Here is a 20,177-nt window from a genome sequence, read left to right on the forward strand (position 1 = left end):
GTCCCATCTTCCAGAGGACATAGACTCTTTTTTTTATCCTGGAGTCTCAACAAAAGTTTCTGGTTCATCCACACTGGTCTTCTTCCCCTCCGGCTCGATTTATGGGACTCGGACAGCCTCCTCAAGATGGAAATCTTGAGGAGCATCCAGGCTTTCTGGACCCCTTTACCCCTCAGGAGTGAGTCCCAAGGGACCCTTGCAACAAGCGTCCTGAACCAAAGTCTGCCCTCCAGAAGTCCAAGGTAGCAGTTATGCTAGTCACCCTCTTGACATCACCAAGAATAGCAAACTCCACAATTTCATGGTCACTCTGGCCAAGACAATCCCCAACGGGGTAGGGGGACCCATGTACTGACACTCTGAGAAAGGGAAAAGGGAAAAGAGAAAAGGGGAAAGGGCAGGGCCTAAAAACAAAAGTGCAGCAATGATCTGACAAGGAAAGCTATTTTACTAAGTTAGATATCGGAATGCGAAATAACACAATATAAAACAATATAATTGGAATTGAGGCTAATAAATCAAATAAAATGAGCAAGAGTGTCCAAAACCAAAGGCCTTACTCTAATGCTGAAGGCAAGATGGCTAGGGAGCTCACACACTACTGGGATGATCCAAAAGGGGAAAGAGCCATCTCATGACTTGCCAACAGTTTTATATTTCCTTCTGAGCGGAAAATGAGAAAATGCAAAGCAATGCAAAGTCCTCTGGGAGTAGTCTCTTCTGAGCCAGGTACACTCGGAACTACTGATGATCCATGTAACTGGAGCATTAACTCTTTAACTCCCAGAGCCTTGCATGATATTACAATGTGGAATACCAATAACAGAAAGTCATAAAACCATGACAGTGAGCTGAGCCAGGGAGTGGGGACCAACTGTTTAAAAACAATCCTGGTAGCTACAAACCTATCAGTCTCACATCAGTGCCAGGGAGGGTTACAGAATGGATAATCTCAGGTGTCTTCATGGGTCAATCAAAGGTCAACCAGGGGATCAGGACCAACCAGCATGGGTTCATGAATGGTAGATCCTGCTTGAAAAACTTAGTTTCATTCTATGACAAAGTGATCCGCTTAGTGGATGAAGTGGCTGTCGATGTGATCCACCTGGACTTAAGTAAAACCTTTGGCACTGTCCTCCACAACATCCTCGTGGAGAAGCTGGCTGCCCATGGTTAGTATGGGCATATACACTGGCTGTATGGCTGGGCCCAAAGGGTTGTGGTCAATTGAGTTAAATACAGTTGGCAGCCAGTCAAAAGTGGTGTCCCTCAGGACTCCATACTGGGGCCACTCCTATTTAACATCTTTATCAATGATCTTGATGAGCCGAGTACTGGGTCCTGTATTTTGGTCACAACAACCCCAGGCACCCCTACAGGCTTAGGGAGGAGTGTCTGGAAACAGAAAGGGACCTTGGTGTACTGATGTACAGTCAGCTGAATATTAGGCAGCAGTGTATCCAGGTGGCCAAGAATGCCAATGGCATCCTGGCTTGTGTCAGGAATGACGTGGTGAGCAGGACTAGGGAATTAATCCTCCCCATGTACTTGGCACTGATGAGGCCTCACCTCTAGTATTGTGTTCAGCTTTGAGCACCTCAATACAGAAATGGCATTGAAGTACTGGAGCAGATCCAAAGAAGGGCAACAAGGCTGGTGAAGGGCTTGGAGAATAAGCCCAATGTGGAGTAACTGAAGGTATTGGCACTGTTTAGTCTGGGGAAGAAGTGACTGAAGGGAGACCTTATAGCTCTCTTCAAATACCTGAAAGGTGATTGCAGTGAGAGCGGGGTTGGTCTCTTCTCACTGGTGACAGGTAACAGTTCAAGGGGAAATAGCCTCCAGTTGCACAAGGGTGGTTTAGGTTAGATATCAGGGAGAACTTATTTACAGAAAAGGGTTGTTAAGCATGAGAATTGGCTCCCCAGGGAGGTGGTTGAGTCATCACCCCTGAATGTGATTAAAAACCATCTGGATGTGGTGCTCAGGGACATGATTTAGCAATGGGTTGTTAAAATTAGGTAGTGTGGTTAAGTTGTGACTTAGGTTAGACCTGATGATCTTGAAGGTCTTTTCCAACCTAAGCATTTCTATTTTTCTATCATTCTATGATTCAGTGCTTAGCTGCTTACTAGATTTAACCCATACAAGATCTGTTGTTCACAAGTAAGCTAGAAATCTACCTTACCCACCCACAGGAAGACTGTTGAAGAGATCTTCAGAAGACAGCAGAGATACAGGACTTCTTTGCCAAAATGTTCATGCTTTAGGCCCTATGTTACTGTGTAAGCAGTCTCTTCATCACAGCTAACACTTCTTTTCCTCTCACTGCCAGCAAGGAGGCTGGGGTGCACAAGGAGCTGCAAGGGGAGAGAATCAGGACAGTTGACCCCAGCTGACAAAAGAGATGTCTCATACCATAGCTAGGTGTCATACTCAGTAATAAAATCTGATGAAGAAGGAGGAAGAGTGAGACATTCAGAGCTGTGGTATTTGTCTCCCCAGTAAACTGTTAAGTGAGATGAGGCCTGCTTTTTCAGATGTGGCTGAGCAGCTGCCTGCCAATGGATAATAGTGAATGAATTCTTTATTTTGCTTTTATTGCATGCGCAGCTTTCACCTAGCAAACTGTCTTTATCTCTACCTACAAGCTCTAACACTTTCACCTTTTCAATTTTCCCCCTTCTGGGAAGAGTGAACAAGCAACTGTGTGGTGCTGATCTGCCTGCTGGATTATACTACAACAGTGACTGGGTTTGACTGCAAATTTCAGTCCACAGGAGACTAAGAAGTCCTGTATCCAATGTAGGGAACAGAAAAGCCACAGTACATGAAGTAATAGCAGTGACTATAAAGACTCTAAGTGGGACTCGGATTCAGGTCATTTTCTCTGCACATGAGAACAAGACATCCAAACAAAGAACACAACCCCTAGGTTTCTAGATCTTTTCCACAGCTCATACACACGTGTCACATGGTCAAATGGCAATGGTCCCGTCACCTATGGCAGCAACAAGAGTATTCTCATGTTTCATGAGTTGATTTTTGTCTCTGAAAATTCAAGAGAGGTTGATTCTGATTCCTAATTTGTAATTTCTTTGTTACTCTTGAGAAATATTACTCAGCTGCATCATTTATATTTGGCCTATTAGATCGCATTTGATATGCTTATTTTTGCTATTATATTAAATAAAGCATAATATTCTGTATTTTATTTCCTTGTTCTCCCCTCACATACTGGGCACAGAAGAATCTGCCAAGAACTAAACTGAATATGATGTCACTTCTTGCTTACTGTTTGACCACAAATTGATTTGCACAGCAAATATGTCTCAAAAGGAATAGCTTGAAACAGAAAATTCATCATAGTATTATAGATAATCAGAATATGAACAATCCTGAATAATCAGAATATGAACTATCCAGAGTCCAGAATCACTGTTTTCTGTGACGAAGTCGCAGTAGGATTTACTAGATAGTGCTAGGTCATAGCAAGGGCCAGCTACTCCCAAAGGGATGAGAAACCATGTGCCCAAACTGGAACTGTTACATGTTGAAGCCAAATTACCACCTAAGTGCCTGACATGGAGAGTGGTGGAAAAAAGAGCCATGTTTGAGCCCAACCTCAGCTTTGCTGACTTACTCGAGTGGTGACTTGAGTTGGTCTCTGTACGTTAGTGTATGCATTTGTATAAAGCTTTTCTGGATATTCCTCACTTGATTCACTTCATAAATCGAGCTTAGAGGTGTCTCATTTCTGCTGTTTCTCTTCCTCCCATAACAATTAATGTGATCGATTTTCTCTGCTTCTTTAAGACCATCTTGAAAGCATCAGTTCCTGTTATAGAAGATAGAAAAGACAAGGGGATAAGTAAGATAGAAAAAATAAGGGAATGCATCTAACAAATTGGACTTTACTTAACTGAAGAGTGCTGCCATTCTGTGAATTACAGGTAGTCATCTTTTAGTTTCTGTAAAGCCAGACTGTCTCTAGGTTTGATCAATCCAAAACTCTGAGTAATTCTTTTGACTGTTTTAAAAGATTAGTCATATAAATAAGAGAAGAATCAGACCCAAATGTAGCTTTAGAGGTTAATGACTGAAACAGGCATTAAAAAATGAATATTTATTTTAGTCTTGCAAAAATAATCTAGCCTTGGGAACAGCAGACAGAGAAAGATTACATTCCCAAGAACATAGTACTGAGAGCAGGGCTGTACAGAAGACAGTACAGAGGAACACTAGAAGAGTAGTGGGCCTTGGACACTGTTCCTCATAGTTCCTGCTACCTGCCTCCATTTCCACATCCCGAGGTTTCTCATCAGGGATATTTAGCACAGTCTAGTGTACTCAAGACCCTCAGTGACAAGCTGACTGTGCCCAATATTGGTAGGTTTTAGAAAATAAGGAAAGTTAGCAACACTTTATGACTACTGTCTTCTAGACACAGTAAAGTAGACGGCCACCCTCTGTAGAGAAAATTCCTTAGCTCAATAGATAATTTTAAAATCAAACCTAAATTATGATATTTAGGTCCTTCAACAGTTAGACTTAGAATTTGATGTGATTTAAAATGGACATAGCACTTGTAATAGTGCAGAATACTTCCTTTCCACTGATGTCACAAAAAATGGATTTCCCAGACACGCAATGACCTACCTATTTATTTCATTTATTTCATTCCATTTCACTAAAAGCAGCATGCCAGAAAACTACTTTGTCAAACCTTTTGTTTGGTTGATCAGTGGATTTGTGTGTGTGCGCTTTTTTGCTCTCCCAGAGTCCAAAGATCTGGACTTATTCATTGTAGTATAGTTTCTCGTATCCAGAGGCAAAACCATTTAGCACCAGCACCTTCAGGTACACAATCACTCTGCTCTTTTCTGCCAGTTAGGAAACAGTCTAAACATCTGATCAGTACAGTGGGACTACATCTTTGCAATGCATAGCATGAACCATGCTCAGTACCACCTGCAATGCCAGAAACACACATGCTGGCAAAAAAATCACAGCTGGGTGCAGTCAGCAGTGCCCCATCTGGATGTTGCCATAGGCCCGCACATCAGCTGGGACAAATCTGTGGCACTTAGTGATGACAGCACTGCATTTGTCTGCCATTAGTAGCCTAGGCTTGTTCTGACTGCCTAGTCACAGAATCATAGAATGGTGTGGAACACATGACTCAAAGGTTTTTAATGACTTAATTAAATTTATCTGATTTAATATGTTGCTATTTATATTTTATCTTTATTACTCAAAGAAATAGAAGCCATAACATAACTACACTTCTGTGATTCATTAACATTTTTAAAGAGCTTGCCAAACATTAGGGAATGTTTCCTATGCACATAAGTGGATGTTGATAGCCCAACATCTGGTGCTTTTCTGACACCTTGATTTTGTTAAGGAACATTTATCATCTCCCAGAGTTGAACAGGACTAGAGAATGTGTACAAATCAACAACTGTCACAAAAACCTTTATATCATAAAACAACAGCACTCCTTAGCACATCTCTCTGTACTTCAGATTTTGTTTGCCTTAGTTGTCAAGTTGCTGACTTCCTTACAGCCCAACTCAGTACCAGAGAAACTGATAAAGGAAATCATAGCATAAATGAAATGAAGGAGTTGTGAAGGAAAAGAAATAAAAGAAAAATTATATAAAATGGGAGGCCACTTGGAGTTTAGAATGAAAAGAAAAATGCATGAGAGAAATACAAATAAATGAGACAACAAGAATAAGCAGAACAATCAGGGGAGATTAGAAATGAGCCAGACAGACGTTTAATGCCGTGGTTTAATGCCACAGTTGACTCAGAGTGAAGGAAAGAAAATGAACATCACGTTATGTGGCTTGCTTGTTCAACATGCAGAGAAGACAGCATGACAAGTAGTGGAGGGCAGGAAATCCTTCTCCCATCTGAGCTGAAGGCTTTAATTTTGTTCAGGTTCACAATGCTTTCTGGATGTCCTCTGGATGTATCTCTTCTCTTGGGAACAGCTTTCAGCAGCCAATCATGTTGTGAATGCAAGGAAAAATGAGAGAAGAACAAAGGAATGAAGCTAAAATCACATGATTTTATTCAACTGAGAACAGTCGAAAATGCTATCAGATAAATACTTAGTGCTCTTTCTTCCTAGAGGAGAGGCGCTTCTTCACTTTGATGACATTTGATTTGTTCTGTCCCTGCAATTCAACTTGAGTTTATAGATCTTTGAAAGAATCGATCATATGTGGGAAGTAAGGCCTATCTTTGTGAAGATCTCTCCAGTTTAAGCCTGTCCCTCTCCATCAGTATGGATCAGCTATTACAGAGATTTGTGTATTTGGTGCCTTGCTATGGTGCTCTTAGCAATCTAGTGAGGTCACTGGAGCAGGGAGTGAGTATAGAGAGCATCCTGAAAGAGGAAATTATGAGTCCTCAGGCACCTTGGTCACTGTCTACAGTTAGCAAATGTACTTCTTTGTGAAGTCACTGGCTCAGGATCTCCTGGTGACTGCCATTCAGAAATAGGAAGAAAGGACACAGAGCAACACATCGTGTTTCTCAGCCCCTTGTTTTAAGAGACACTGGTGCATTAAGAATGAGCCTCTACAGTCCTGGGCTTTTTGTGAAGGGAATTACTGGCATTTTTTTCACTATGTGCCTGTCAAGAGGATCATGCTCCACACACAGCCTTCAGCATGGCTCCCTATGGCTCTAGGGTTATACTGAGGTTTCTCCACCCATCTTGCATCTCAAGAGGTTCAAGCAAGAAGGGAACATTCTACCTCCACCTCATCTGGCTACTTCTGCCTTCTCCAGTCTCTTGATTTTCCTCTCCCCATGCCATCACGTTTCTCCCATGTCCACAGGCAGGTGAAACTGAAGCACAACTCTATTGCCTCTTCAGTAGAGGACAGGTAGAGGGGACAGTCAGGCAGTGCAGCTCCCTGAGACATGGCTATCATAAGCCCAGTGGTGGTCACAGCAGGGCAGTGGTCAGGCAACCCCATGCCTTGGCATTACTTTGACTGTATCATTCAGCACTCCAAGGACATGTTTAAGTACTCCATATGGCTGTCTCAAGTAATTTCCATGAAAGATATGTTCAGGAAGTAGGTGCTGAAGCCAGTGGCTGATGTACAACCTATTCTCTGGGGATCAAATCATAGAAGAGGTATGATCCAGCTGCTTGTATCGCTGATTTGTGCTGGGGAACATACTGCCTAATGTCCTGCACTCGCTGCAGGGCACCACTACTGTCTTGTTCCCACAGTGGTTGCAGCTAGCAGGCAGATCAGCCATCAGCTGGGGCCAGCACATGGGACTGCAGAGCAGGTGAATACTGACAGAAACTGAAATTTCCAGTAGTTTATGTTAACATGCCATCTGTGGACTGCAGTGGCTGACAAGAGATCAACTATATCCTGCTGAATGATTTCTGCTGAAGCACTGGGGATATCTGGCAGCTGCACTAAATGAAGAAAGACAACTGAGGTTTTAAGCTTGTCTGAGGTCCCTGCTGGATCCCAGGCTAAGACTTGTGTATTTGCACCAAAAGTATGCAACACTCAGCAAGGTTACTTTGCATCTGCAGATGCTTTGATACTATTATTAGATTGTTTACAACTACAGTGGCATGATTTAGTCATGAGTGGGATTAAGATAAGATGTTCTCAGGCCTGTCTTAGCCCCAGAGTTTGCATGCAGTTCACAGCTGACTTTAGAACTGGAATTTTTAGCAAGATGTTGTTCCCAATAATCATGACTGCTCCTCTTCCTCCTTCACGACTGAGATGTTCTGTGAAAGCATTTTTATATTCTCACAGATGAGTTTGAGGATCTGGAATTCTGCCACTATATGATTCTGTGTTTCTTCTTGATTTTGCAGCCTGAGAAGACACCCAGTTAAATATGCAGCCTCTTTATTTCTATGCTGCCTGCAGAGATGTGTTTTCACTTCCTAATGTAAAATTGTTCTCTCAGGACAATCCAAAGGAGATGAACAAATTATTTTTACCTTTATATCACTAGTGATGTTGATTTGAAGAAGTAGGTCACAATATATTTTATAATGTGTTTTTAGAAATATTTGATTTGAAAAAGTAGGTATACCATATATTTTAATAGTATATTTTTAGAAATACATTGTTGTATTATGTGATTATTTCTTATTTGCAAAACTGTAACAGCTTTTAGATGTTGCAAATAGTTAAGGATGTAGTGTTATAGACTAAAAGGCATGTTGTAAGGCTGTTGTGTTCTGACAAGAGACCCTCGGCAAAAGAAACAGAATAATGAAAGCCAGGGCCTCCACACAAGGCTAAATCGTCTCACTCTGCAATTAATTTGGAATGCAACAAGCAGACAGCAAGATACTCCCCTCTATCCTCCTTATCTTCTAACACCCCAGTATATGCCATTAAAAGACAGGTTGCCAAACTTATCTCTATCCAAGGACGAGCAGACATCAGAAATAAGGGCCAAGTGATGAGTGAGCAAATGTTACACTTTTGGTACCTAGGAATTACTTATCATAGACATTCTCCTACCGAGCAGGCAACAGTGAAGGAAGTTCATCTACAGGACTAGCAAAGAAGACCACTGGATGAAGTATAAGGCTGTCAAGTGGACTGTCATGACGCTAAAAGGACACAAGATGGTAGAAGAGACCATGGAATAGAAAACTGAAAACCATAAATCACTACTTCAGACAGGCATGTATATGTTAATTGTCTCACACGTAATTGATGAATATATTCATCCGTGGGAACATAGTGGACTCTGGATCATGTAATCTTTGAAACACTTATGGTGGAAATATCCCCAGTGCTGCTAATACCTGACTTAACAGTAACAAAAGTTTGCTGTTAAGTTTCTACATATCGATTTCTTTGATTCAGTGTAAATGTTATATTCCCTTTCCAAGCCTCCAACTTCCACTCAATTCAGTGCATAGAATAGCTTAGTTTGGAAGGGATCTTAACACTCATCCATTTCTAATCCCCTGCTGTGGACAGGACTGCCATCCATTAGTTCACGTTTCCCATGGCCCCAATTGAACCGAGCACTAAACATCTCCAGGAATGGGCCATCCACCACTTTTCAGGGGAACGTGTTCCAGTGTCTCACAACACTGTGAGTAAAGAAATTCATACTAAAAGGTAATCGAAATTTTCCTTTTAGTTTAAAACTGTTTCCTCTTGCTCTATCAGACCCCGTAAAAAAAGTCGGTTTCCATCTTGTTTGTAAGCTTCTTTTACGTACTGAAGGGCAATTCCTAGATAAAAGACATTCCATTAAAAAAAAAAAGCTACTGTCTCTCACTGTTCTTATTGTCTCTTATCTTTCCCATCTCAGCCAAGTCAGCCACATAAATATTGTTAGACAAAAGCAGGTAAATCTTTTTCTTCCGTCAGTCTCAGACAATATCCACTTGCAGGTACCGTCGAACAGCACTGGGTTTCACCGGTTGCTATTCAGATGTAGAGCGGGTGTCAGCCAAGGAGCCTCAGGCTCTAACAGTTGCTAATCACACATTAATGTGTGTGCAAGAGCCCGTCTTGGAGGAAAGGAGATCGATGGGTGTAAGGACCAGACAATGTGAAGGTCCCTGTCCCTACCTGTGAGAGATTTGAAAGAGAAGTAAGTAACCTTTTCAGTCATCCCTGTAACCAAACACTTGCCTTATAGGTGATGCGCTCTTGTGAAGGGCTTAAAAAATCCAGATGTAACAGAATGAGCACAATTAATTGCTCGAGAAGTATGTGCTAATTGGTTCATGAGACATATTAGGAATAAAATGACTCTCAGATGGTGTGTCTATTTATGGCCAGCACAAGCATAATTACAGTCATCCATTTGGCATGTAATCCACATTAACAGCAGTGAAAAACATGGGAATAGCTTCAGATGAAAGATGTGGAAGAAAGCACGTGCCACAATACACAGTAAACCCAAGAGAACATTCAACACACATCCTACCACTCAAGTGCCCCACTAATTTTAGGCTCTGAGTAGCTATGGATTTTGCAGAGACTTTTCCCACTGAGTGTGTTGTACAAAATTGTCCCCAACAAAAAGAGTAAAGAGACCTGAGGGAAAAAGTAGTATCTGTTTCATTTAAAAGTTTCATTTAAAAGGTCTTCATAAAAGTTCATTTAAAATCTGTTCAGGAAAAAAAAAAATCACAAACTGGCTGATACAGAGCATCCTTTAGGAGAGCTTTAGGGGTCACACGTTTTAAATTACACAGGGTCTTTGTACAATGAGAAACACAGGACTATGTATCCCCCACCCGTGGTGGAAACGGCAGAAACTTTAAGCAAGCAAGCATTTGAACAGTTATCACTGTGCATTTGCTTTTAGTAACAGGATATCTAAATGGGCCTAGAACAATCACTGTTGCCAAAATGAAGAGGGGAGAAGTTGATCAGGGAGGCCATTTGGAAGGTTCTTGTCCAATACAGAGTCTCTACACGTTTCTCAGGTCTGCACAACCCTGGGTCTGCACAACCTAGTACCCCCTACGGAGAACACTCTTTATTCGTGTTCATAAGCGCTGATAGGGAATGCTTCCTGAGACAAGTACTTAGAAATACAGCACTTCAACATTTCTGCATGTAGCAAGCATTAGTGCAAAGAAGGACTGATTAAGAAAGAACAGGCCCATCCGTGTTGTCTCACTAGCTTTCTTTCCACCTTATTTTGACATTCCGGACTTCCTGCCAGCCTGCCTCCAGGTTTTACGCCACTGTTCTTCTGTTGAAGTCTGCCTCTCCACAGCTAACAATGGGTCACATCATCCAGTAATTCTCAGGTGATTAAGCAACAGGGCAGTCAGTGGAAAGGAGAAGCTTTGTCCTTTTCTTGACCTACTCCCCTAAAAAGCGAAGAGAAAGAAAAGCTGTGTTTTAATATGAATGAGGGTCTAATTTTTATTATTCTTTGTTGGCTGCCTTCCTTCCACAAACATGACATTTTCGACCCAGACTGAATAGCTGTGACCATGCCACGCTGGGGAGGCTGTGTGGAGCCAAGGGCTGCAGAACAGACGTTTTCAGAATGTTAGCTGAAGAGAGTTCAATCTAAATAGAAACAAGGGAGCCTACTTGCAGGAAAAGGTGGACAAGCTCAACAGAATACAATTAACAGATTTCTTCCTGCTTTTCCCCACCATGCACATATTTGACCAAGGGTGATGGCTCCCACGGAAACCTCTGAGGAGTAACAAGGCTCAGCCATGGTCCCCTGATTACAGCTCACTGAGCACAATGACCATGAGCATGAACAACACAGGAACTCTCAGTGACACTTTAAAATATTCAGTAAAACACAGATAAGTCATGTTGCAGTCAGTTATAGAAGAACACTTAATCTACATGAAATTTGAAACACGTCTACCAGTGTAACAGTGACCTGCTGATGAAAATTAGCTTCGTAGTGCTATGAGGTAGGAACCCATAGAACTCTGATCCAGCGGTATTATACCGCTCCAGAGCTGAATTTACAGTCAGCTGCCTCTTCTCCAGCCCTTTAAGTGTAAACTGATCTGTCTGTATCAATGCAGAGCAAGTTTGAGCTCCAGCCCTCTGAAAGTGGTGACCCTACTTACACTAATATGTAAGTAAGAACCCTTGTCGAGGGAACTTACTACATGAAAACATTTTCCAGCCCTTGTCCAATCTCACCTGTGCTTCAGACAAGAGAGCTTTTAGATATCAGCTTCTTTATCTGCTCTGGAAGGACTATGGAAAAGGTGCCTTAGGACATACTTCTGTCAAGTGACTACTTAATCCATTTCCACATGCTTAATGACCCAGCTGATGCTTACATAGTGACTAATGCTCCATAATATTAGGCATACAATGAAGTGATAACTGCGAAAGCAGGGAGCGATCACAGCATTAAAAGTGAGGTGACACAAAAACAAATAAATTTCTATCTGTTGGGAAGAATAGGACCAAAACTGACCTGAACTGTGCTGCTGTTCCACCTGAAAACAGCAGGAAAAAAAAAAAAGGAAAAAAAAAAAGGAATATGAGTGTATTTGTATCTGCTCTCAGAGTCATTCTCAGCAGGTGTTTTTAAAATGCATATCATCTCTACATATTCATGGGCAGTATATCCACTTTGCAGCTTAATGGTGTCATGGGGCATAAATCCCAGACCCAGCACCTCAAGGAGCCTCTTGAATGCTTACATCCTGCTTCCCATTGCAAGGCTCTGTATTCTCTGGGTCTGTATGACTTACAGATTTAGCTTCCAAATATGTTACTATGTGTGTCATTTATTTTTTTGGAAAATAACTGAATTTCTTTTCATAAATAAATTCTGACTTTAGCTCTAGACATGATTTTATACACTCACACAAGCCGTATTTCTCCCACAAAGACATTTCAAAAGATATGTCTGATAATTTGGTAAGAGGTCTGGGTGGGGAGAGGAAGAAAACTGATGTCACTAGAGGGCGACATGTGGAACAGAAAACAGTGAAAATAAAAGGGAATTATAGACAAGTGAGATGAGAAAATCAAAAGATAAGCAAAGATTATAGGAAAATTATGGGGAACAAAAAAAAAAGACAAAAATAAAGACAAAGCAGGTCTGTCTCTGCAAGGGAAACAATAGCAAAAAATAATAAACCAAGGGAGAGTGGGGATTTAATGGCAGAGGAGGTGTTATTCTGGCTGTAAAATGCTAATGCTTCTTCTACAGGTGTCCTTACAAGGTGTGTCACCCCTGATGACTCAGTCTGCAGCTTGTGGGATAGCAAGAATGTATCCTGGAATCTCTCAGCATTGGGTGGCATGGCCTCCAGCCAGGTCTGTGTCAATAAACATTATAAGAATAGTATTTATTATTTCACCTAATGCACACTGTAGAGGCAAACAAGTGGAGCCCCTTAAGCTATCATTGCTAAGAGACAATTAAACAAGTGTTTTGGTTTGCAAACACAACTTCCCTGACATTGAAATCCTGTGTTTTTCCCTGTCTTTGGAACAGGCTGGCATTTTATGAGCTCAGACACTATTTCACAGGTAGCATGCATATCACCAGGGAAGTCCTGTCAGCAAAGGGATTGTCCAGATCAGTGGCCACCACTATTGTAACAGCTGCACAACATTTTGCACATTTAGACAGATAAACCCTTTCTGTATGTGCATTGGCTGAGCAAGCAACCAGCCCCAAGCTGTGGAGACAGCAAAGAGCCTAAGGAAAGCAGGGAACCCACAACTTATTCTGCTTTCTTCAGGGCAAGATACCATCTCTGCCTCCATATTTACCTCACTTATTCAATTATAATAACTTTTTCCCTCATTCCCAGTCATCTCTCTACCTAGACCCTGTTCAGATTCCAAGAAACTAAATCACCATAAACAAAGGTCATAAAAAATGAGAGCTCCTCCAAGCTGCAAAAGCACCTTCAGGCCAGTAACTCCCTGCCACTACCCAGTAGCTCTGGGGAAAGGGGGCTTAACATAATACACGGGGCTTGTTTGCACACCATGACTAACCCAGGAAGGAAGAAATGTATGGAAGCAAGGGAGACTTATTTCTGTTGCCTCTAGAAGATTATTAGCAGCCAATATCTATTCCCTGTTTCTTTTTAGACAGGAAGGAGCCTGTATCCTGTCCTTTCACTAGGTGAAGTAGAAAATTTGCTTGATTTGCCACATGCTCTTGTTTATGTATCTCCCAGGTGGTTTTTCACATTTTATAACCCCCGAGCAATTTTTTAATTTCCTTACATGTAGTAGTAATACGTTGGTGTAGGTTGTGGGAAGGTGGGGACGGCTAGCTTCCCCAAGTAGACTTTAGTCCCTGGCTTCAAGTGCTGAAGTTCTGCAGGGCTCTTTTATACTGCCCTCAACCAGGTAATTGCCATCTCTTCCTGGTGCATACCAAAACCTTTTTTTTTTTTTCGTTAAGCTCTTGCTTACTCCAAATGCTATGAAAAGAAATGACAAATGCTTGGGGAAAGAAGCTTGAGAAGTGACACTTCTTCGTGCTCCTCCAAGATAGACTTGTCTGTCTCATCCTTGGATTAGCATTTAGAAAACCGGGAGAGCTCGTCTTTCTTTGAGCTTGCTTCCCCGCGATGCAGACGCTATCTGAAACGCCGCCCTCCCCGCCGGCCCCAGTCTGTATTCTCTTGCGAGCAGGAATGCTTATCTGTTTACAATGATGGCTACAGTCTGCAATGCAGACACGAAAAGCCTCCGCATGTCCCGGGGGAAGCTCTGGGCTCCCCCTCCATTCTTTGTTCTTGGGTGGGGACTGATGAGGAGGCGTAGGTGTAGAGCAAGACTGTTAAATGTGGGGGCGGTGGTCCCAGCCCAGCCTAGCTTGTTGCATGGGACGGCCTTGTTCACGCCATCTAGGCCCAAGGTGAAAACAAGGCCCTTCATCCCACCTCCCCCTCCCCCCCGCCGGGGGGACGGGTGTGCAGGCAGCAAAAACCTGACCCCCCACCGGGGAACCTGGCCTTGCTGTCCTAGTCCACCCCCACCTTCTGAATATCCCCAAAGCCACTCCCCCCCAATCAACTGATTTTAACATGACAATGGTCATGACAATCCCTTGGCCAAAGCCAGTCTGGGGAGGGCATAAAGCGTTGCCCCCCCCACCGCCTAATGGGGGTATCTCTGTGCGGCAGGCGCGTCCTCGTCCAGCTCGCGGCCGGCTACAGCGGGAGGTGCCGTCGCGACCATGAGCGCCCACCTGGCCATGCCGTCCTACAGCGCTGTTAGGTGCGGGCACTACTACTGGTCTTCCCCGGGCAGCATGGATAGTGCGTCCGCCGAGGAAACTCCAGCGGCAGACCTCTCTTTGACCGCAGCGCAGAAGACGCCTAGTCACCCAGGTACGTGGGCTCCACGGGGTGGCTGCGTCCCTCGTGTCTCTCCTCCCCCAGCGCTCCGTCAGTGCCCGTCGGCTGTTATCGAAAGTCGCCCGCAGCCTGGGTGCAACGGCCGGGCAGTGTCCGGGCGACTCAGGCGACTCCACACCTGCCCTGTCGGGATCTAAGCGGTGGGCAGGGATTGGGAGCGGCTGCCAGTTGTCTGCTGTGGGAGATCTGGCGCGGCCTTCTTGCCGTTCTCGCGCCTACCCTGGCTGAGGTGTCCGCAGCAGACTCCGGTGCGCCCAGAATCTTCAATTTTTTTCAGAAACTGAACGTCGAAAGCTTTATCTGGAGTGACTGCTTACTCTGGTTGGTTCTCTTTTCTCCTCAGATGCCTCTCCAGCTTCCTCCAGCTCTGGGACACACATTCAATATACCCCGGACTCTGCCACTAGCCCCACTGCAGACCATCCATCTCACCACCCCACTTTTCAAAAGGTCAAAGAAAAAGGTGAGAGTGGAGCAAGGAAGGCCAAGAGCCGCACGGCCTTCTCCCAGGAGCAGCTGCAGACCCTGCACCAGCGGTTTCAGAGCCAGAAGTACCTCAGCCCCCATCAGATCCGGGAGCTGGCAGCTGCCCTGGGGCTTACCTACAAGCAGGTAACACCTTGCTCTGAGCAGCTGAATTGCATTGTTAAGTGTAAAGTCATCTCAAACATAGTCTTTTTTTTATTCTTGGACTCCCAGGGAGGGGTGTTTCTCATTATATTGTTTATGTCATTGGTTATGTGAGAGAGCAGAGGGTGTGAAAATACATGACTCAGTTTCCCCCTTACATTTAGTTCCAGTGCTAGCCACCCACTATGTACAGGTGTTCGAAATTCCCCACAGTCAGTCAAATTACTGCTCTGTATGTCTAATCTGGTAAAATGGAAAGTCAGATATTTCTACTGCTTTTCTTACTCAGAGCAGCGCCCTTGATCTTCAGAGATCCTTGGGTCCTTGCCCCACCACTTACTCATGTGTGACTGAGCGATGACTCATTCGTGAATCAGCGCAAATGTCGCAGCAGTGAGATGCTGCTGCCATTCAAGCAACATTGCTGCAGTTGCCTTGTCTGGCATGTTTTTCAGGCAGGGGTTTTGATGTGTTGAGTGTAAAAACCACACCAGTGACCTGAGCTGTAAGCTTAGTAATACCAGCTTTGATTCCACACCTATTTAATATTAGTGAATAGTATTAGAAGCAAGGGCTGCTCCAAAAGTAATACCTCCTATTTTATTGTATTGGACCACGTCCTCAGAGGCCGAGGTTGAAACTTCCTGCCCCAGTATTCCATTACGCTTTCTTACCATGTGTCAGCAGAGGGGCAATCTGGCACAATAGTCTTTTGACTTGGAAATGTATAAAGGTGTATTACTGAACCTACTGATGTTCATTCACACTTTGTGAATGATTATGGAGAGCAAACAATAGATGTTAGCACAATTGATGCCATGGGTAGTGCTGCCACAATGGATCACTTGAGTTGGTGTAAATTTTAACAAGTGTTCTTTGCAGGCTATTACTTATCACTGGTGAAAATGCATAGCTAATGGTGGTGACTGTGTTGAGAAATAATGCTCTGTATCTGAGAATTTGCTCTATTCAGTAGGGTTACTGTGCTCTTTGTAGCTGTTGGACAGTGAAGTGGGTTGAGAACTGGCTGACTGGCGCAGAGCACAGAGGGTCATTGTTGGCGGTGCAGAGTCCAGTTGGAGGCCTGTAACCAGCGGTGTCCCCCAGGGGTCCATGCTGGGTCCCATCTTGCTCAACATCTTCATCGATGACCTTGATGAGGGGATAGTGGCCACCCTCAGCAGGTTTGCTGATGATACAAAGTTGGGAGGATTGGCTGACATACCGGTCGGCTGTGCTGCCATTCAGCAAGACCTGGACAGGCTGGAGAGCTGAGCAGTCAGAAACCGGATTAAATTTAACAAAAGCAAGTATAGAGTCTTGCACCTAGGCAGGAATAATTGCATGCACCAGTACAGGCTGGAGAATGACCTGCTGGAGAGGAGCTCTGTAGAGAGGGACCTGGGTGTTCTGGTGGACAACAGGTTGACCATGATCCAGCAGTGTGCCCTCGTGGCCAAGAGGGCCAATGGCATTCTGGGATGCATTAAAAAGAGCGTGGCCAGCAGGTCAAGGGAGGTGATCCTCCCCCTCTACTCTGCCCTGGTGAGGCCTCATCTGGAGTACTGTGTCCAGTTCTGCACTCCCCAGTACAAAAAAGACAGTGATCTCTTGTAAAGAGTCCAGCGCAGGGCCACAAAGATGGTGAAGGGCCTGGAGGATCTCCCCTATGAAGAAAGGCTAAGTGAACTGGGTCTCTTTAGCCTTGAAAAAAGAAGACTGAGAGGGGACCTGATCCAGGTTTATAAATATCTGAGGTGTGGGGGGCAAAGTGGCGAGGCCAGACTCTTTTCAGCAGCGTGTGGAGAACAGGACAAGGGGGAATGGACAGAAACTGCAGCACAGGAGGTTCCACACGAATGTGCACAAGAACTTCCTTATGGTGAGGGTGACGGAGCACTGGCACAGGCTGCACCAGGGGGGTTGTGGAATCTCCTTCTCTGGAGGTATTCAAGACCTGCCTAGATGCCTACCTGTGAGACCTGGTGTAGGGAACCTGCTTTTGCAGGGAGGTTGGACTTGATGATCTCTTGAGGTCCCTTCCAACCCCTGTGATTCTATGTTTCTGTTCCCCTGTAGAGAAGTCCTAGCTCAGTTTCTTCTTCCTTCTGTCTTGTTCTGTGTGCAGAGTTCCCTGTCAATTTATCTCTACTTGCAGGCCATTTGCTTGTGAGATATTTAGGATTTCACCAGACACTTATAAGGCTATGTGTACTGATCATGAAGCATGATGAATGACTACCATGGAAAAAGCATTGAAAGCCTGGTCTGAGACCAGCCTAGCCTTGTCTAAGTAAAAAAGCCTATGATTTCCATGGAAATAAGTAGGAGGCATTACTTTTGGAGCAACCGATGTAAATTGTAGAAAGAAAAACACTTCAGGGATGCACAGTAAGATTCAAATGAGAATGATTTTCTAATGTTCCATGTTCTTTCCCCTCTTCTAGGTGAAGACATGGTTTCAGAACCAGCGGATGAAGTTTAAACGTTGCCAGAAGGAGAGTCAGTGGGTGGATAAAGGGATGTATCTACCACAGGTGAGACAATTGCCCTTGCCTTTCTATGCCTTACCACTACTAGTCAGGGTTCCTGTGGGGAAATGTGTATCATGCCTAAGCCAGTTTCATTTTTCATAATTAATTTTACACAAACATCTATTTTTTAAGCCTGCCCTGGCAACTGAAGTATCTTTGCACTTATTTCTGAGTTGAAATTGGTAAAAAAAACTAAGCAGCCAGTGAGGCTACTTATTTTTTTCCCCTATCATGGTGCTCCCAGATATTGGACTGTATTTTGGAGGAGGTGGAAGGTAGGACACATCTAATGAAATGGGTACTGTTGATGTGGTATTTACAATTAATGAATGGCCACTTCTCTGTCTTTCCCAGAATGGGTTTCATCAAGCTGCATATCTGGATATGACCCCTACATTTCACCAGGGCTTCCCTGTTGGTTCCAACAGAAACCTTCAGGCTGTAACCAGTGCACACCAGGCTTACAGCAGTGGCCAGACTTATGGGAATGGGCAGGGCCTGTACCCGTTCATGGCTGTGGAGGATGAAGGGTTCTTTGGAAAAGGTGGAACAAGCTGCAATACCCAGCAAGCCATGGGTTTATTAAGTCAGCAGATGAACTTCTATCATGGCTACTCTACCAATGTGGATTATGACAGCTTGCAGACAGAAGACACCTATGGCTTCCAAAGCACCTCTGATAATATCACGCAGTTCTCAAGCTCTCCTGTACGGCATCAGTACCAGACTCCTTGGCATACCCTGGGGACCCAGAGTGGTTATGAGACTTAGACTTAAGTATTGTTCTTTCCCTTCCTCCTGTTTTGTCTCATGGGTTTTCTAGGGTCTTGATTCAGAGATCCAATTTCTATTCCTTTCTTTTTCCCCTCCTTCTCAATTCCTGTTTTAACTGTTGGAGTTTAGCACCCTGCTACTTTGGTTTTCTTTTCTCTTTAAAGGCATTTCTCTGTGCATAGCTAACCCTTTGCAAAGGTGTTCTGTGTGTAGACAGGTGAAACTGCATTTATGGAGGGGATGTGCAATGCCACAGTCAGGAGATGGTAAAGATCCATGTTTACTGTTCAAGACTTACTCCGCTGCCTCTTTTGCAGAGGATTCTCTGACCTTTGCCATGTGTCTTGCAGCCAGAATTTGGAGAACACTCTTTTTCTGCCAGAAATATCCTATCTGTAGCCCCAGAATCTTTCCTGCTGTCTTGCCTTTTTCTGCTGTGACTTCAGTCATCTAGCAAGTTCATCTGGGTCCTCTTTCTTTGAACTGAAAACCTAAATATAATCTTATTTTGAATTATTTGACCCAGTTACCCTGTCCTTCCACCTAGAGAGGTCAGTACCTGCCTACCCTTTGCCTCCCGCCTTCCTATGTACAAAGGGTAGTTTCAAGAAGAGGAGAAAAGAGAAGTGGGAGGAGAGAGTGTTGTCTGTACCTCATACGGAAACATTTTGATTTTCAAAGCTGCTGAATCTATGTAACGGATCTTGTCTTCCTTAATCTCTCTGCTGAGAAAATGTTGGGTTGTCCCAACATGAACAGCAGATAGTACACCAAAATAACATTGCTGAAAATGTGAGTAGTGGCTATATTTAGCCATCTTCCAAACATTGAGAAATAGTTTGCTTATCTGTATATCAGGATACACTAGCAATTTGTGAATATAGTGTCAATACTATGGACAGCTTTCTCAGGGGTAGAGGGTAGGCAAAGGTAAAGGTCTTGGTTACATTGAAGATTGTTTCATGGCCAGTTACTATGAAACCTGGATGCCACGGAGGAAAATACTGCTGGATAGTAGTGGAGTTGGCATCCAAGGGGCTAGGACAGGATGTTTCCCTGTCTTGTCTAAATCTAAGTTTTAAGATTGCAAGCTAATAAGAATTTCATCTCATCTCCAGTACTTAGTTGGATCTCTTCCATATTCAGCTACTGAAAGGTACGCCTGCTACCTCTTCTGGTGCCAGTACCCAAGTTCTGGAGAAGGTAACAAGTTTAGGGAAGCCTAGATAGACAACTAAAGAGTGAAAATGGCAATTAAATGTTTTGATTTTGTATTTTGCAGTAACTGAATCCCTTTCAGTATGGAGATTACTGGAAGTCAGCTCCTGACTGTGCAAAACTGGATCTTTTAAGTGTTGAGA

The 20,177-nt window shown here is 43.7% G+C and overlaps 1 protein-coding gene across 1 annotated transcript; it reads left to right on the top strand.

Moving 5' to 3' along the window:
• Positions 1 to 12,675: 12,675 nt before the first annotated feature.
• Positions 12,676 to 19,050, top strand: LOC136051539 (homeobox protein NANOG). The gene is made up of 5 exons (XM_065740993.1): positions 12,676 to 12,809; positions 14,645 to 14,851; positions 15,222 to 15,490; positions 17,956 to 18,045; positions 18,397 to 19,050. Exons 2-5 carry the CDS (start codon positions 14,698 to 14,700, stop codon positions 18,811 to 18,813), a joined length of 930 nt encoding a protein of 309 aa, XP_065597065.1. The 5' UTR covers positions 12,676 to 12,809; positions 14,645 to 14,697; the 3' UTR covers positions 18,814 to 19,050.
• Positions 19,051 to 20,177: the final 1,127 nt, after the last annotated feature.

The sequence above is a fragment of the Cyrtonyx montezumae genome, unplaced genomic scaffold, assembly GCF_038088225.1.
Source record: "Cyrtonyx montezumae isolate F1298 unplaced genomic scaffold, pur_monq_1.0 scaffold_3, whole genome shotgun sequence".
NCBI lineage: Eukaryota > Metazoa > Chordata > Aves > Galliformes > Odontophoridae > Cyrtonyx > Cyrtonyx montezumae.

Excerpts from the sequence above, each read along its gene's own strand:
- LOC136051539 (XM_065740993.1), top strand. The coding sequence starts at position 14,698 with ATGAGCGCCCACCTGGCCATGCCGTCCTACAGCGCTGTTAGGTGCGGG. Across the intron at positions 14,852-15,221 it reads GAAGACGCCTAGTCACCCAG|ATGCCTCTCCAGCTTCCTCC; the intron begins GTACGTGGGCTC and ends TTTTCTCCTCAG. Across the intron at positions 18,046-18,396 it reads AAGGGATGTATCTACCACAG|AATGGGTTTCATCAAGCTGC; the intron begins GTGAGACAATTG and ends TGTCTTTCCCAG.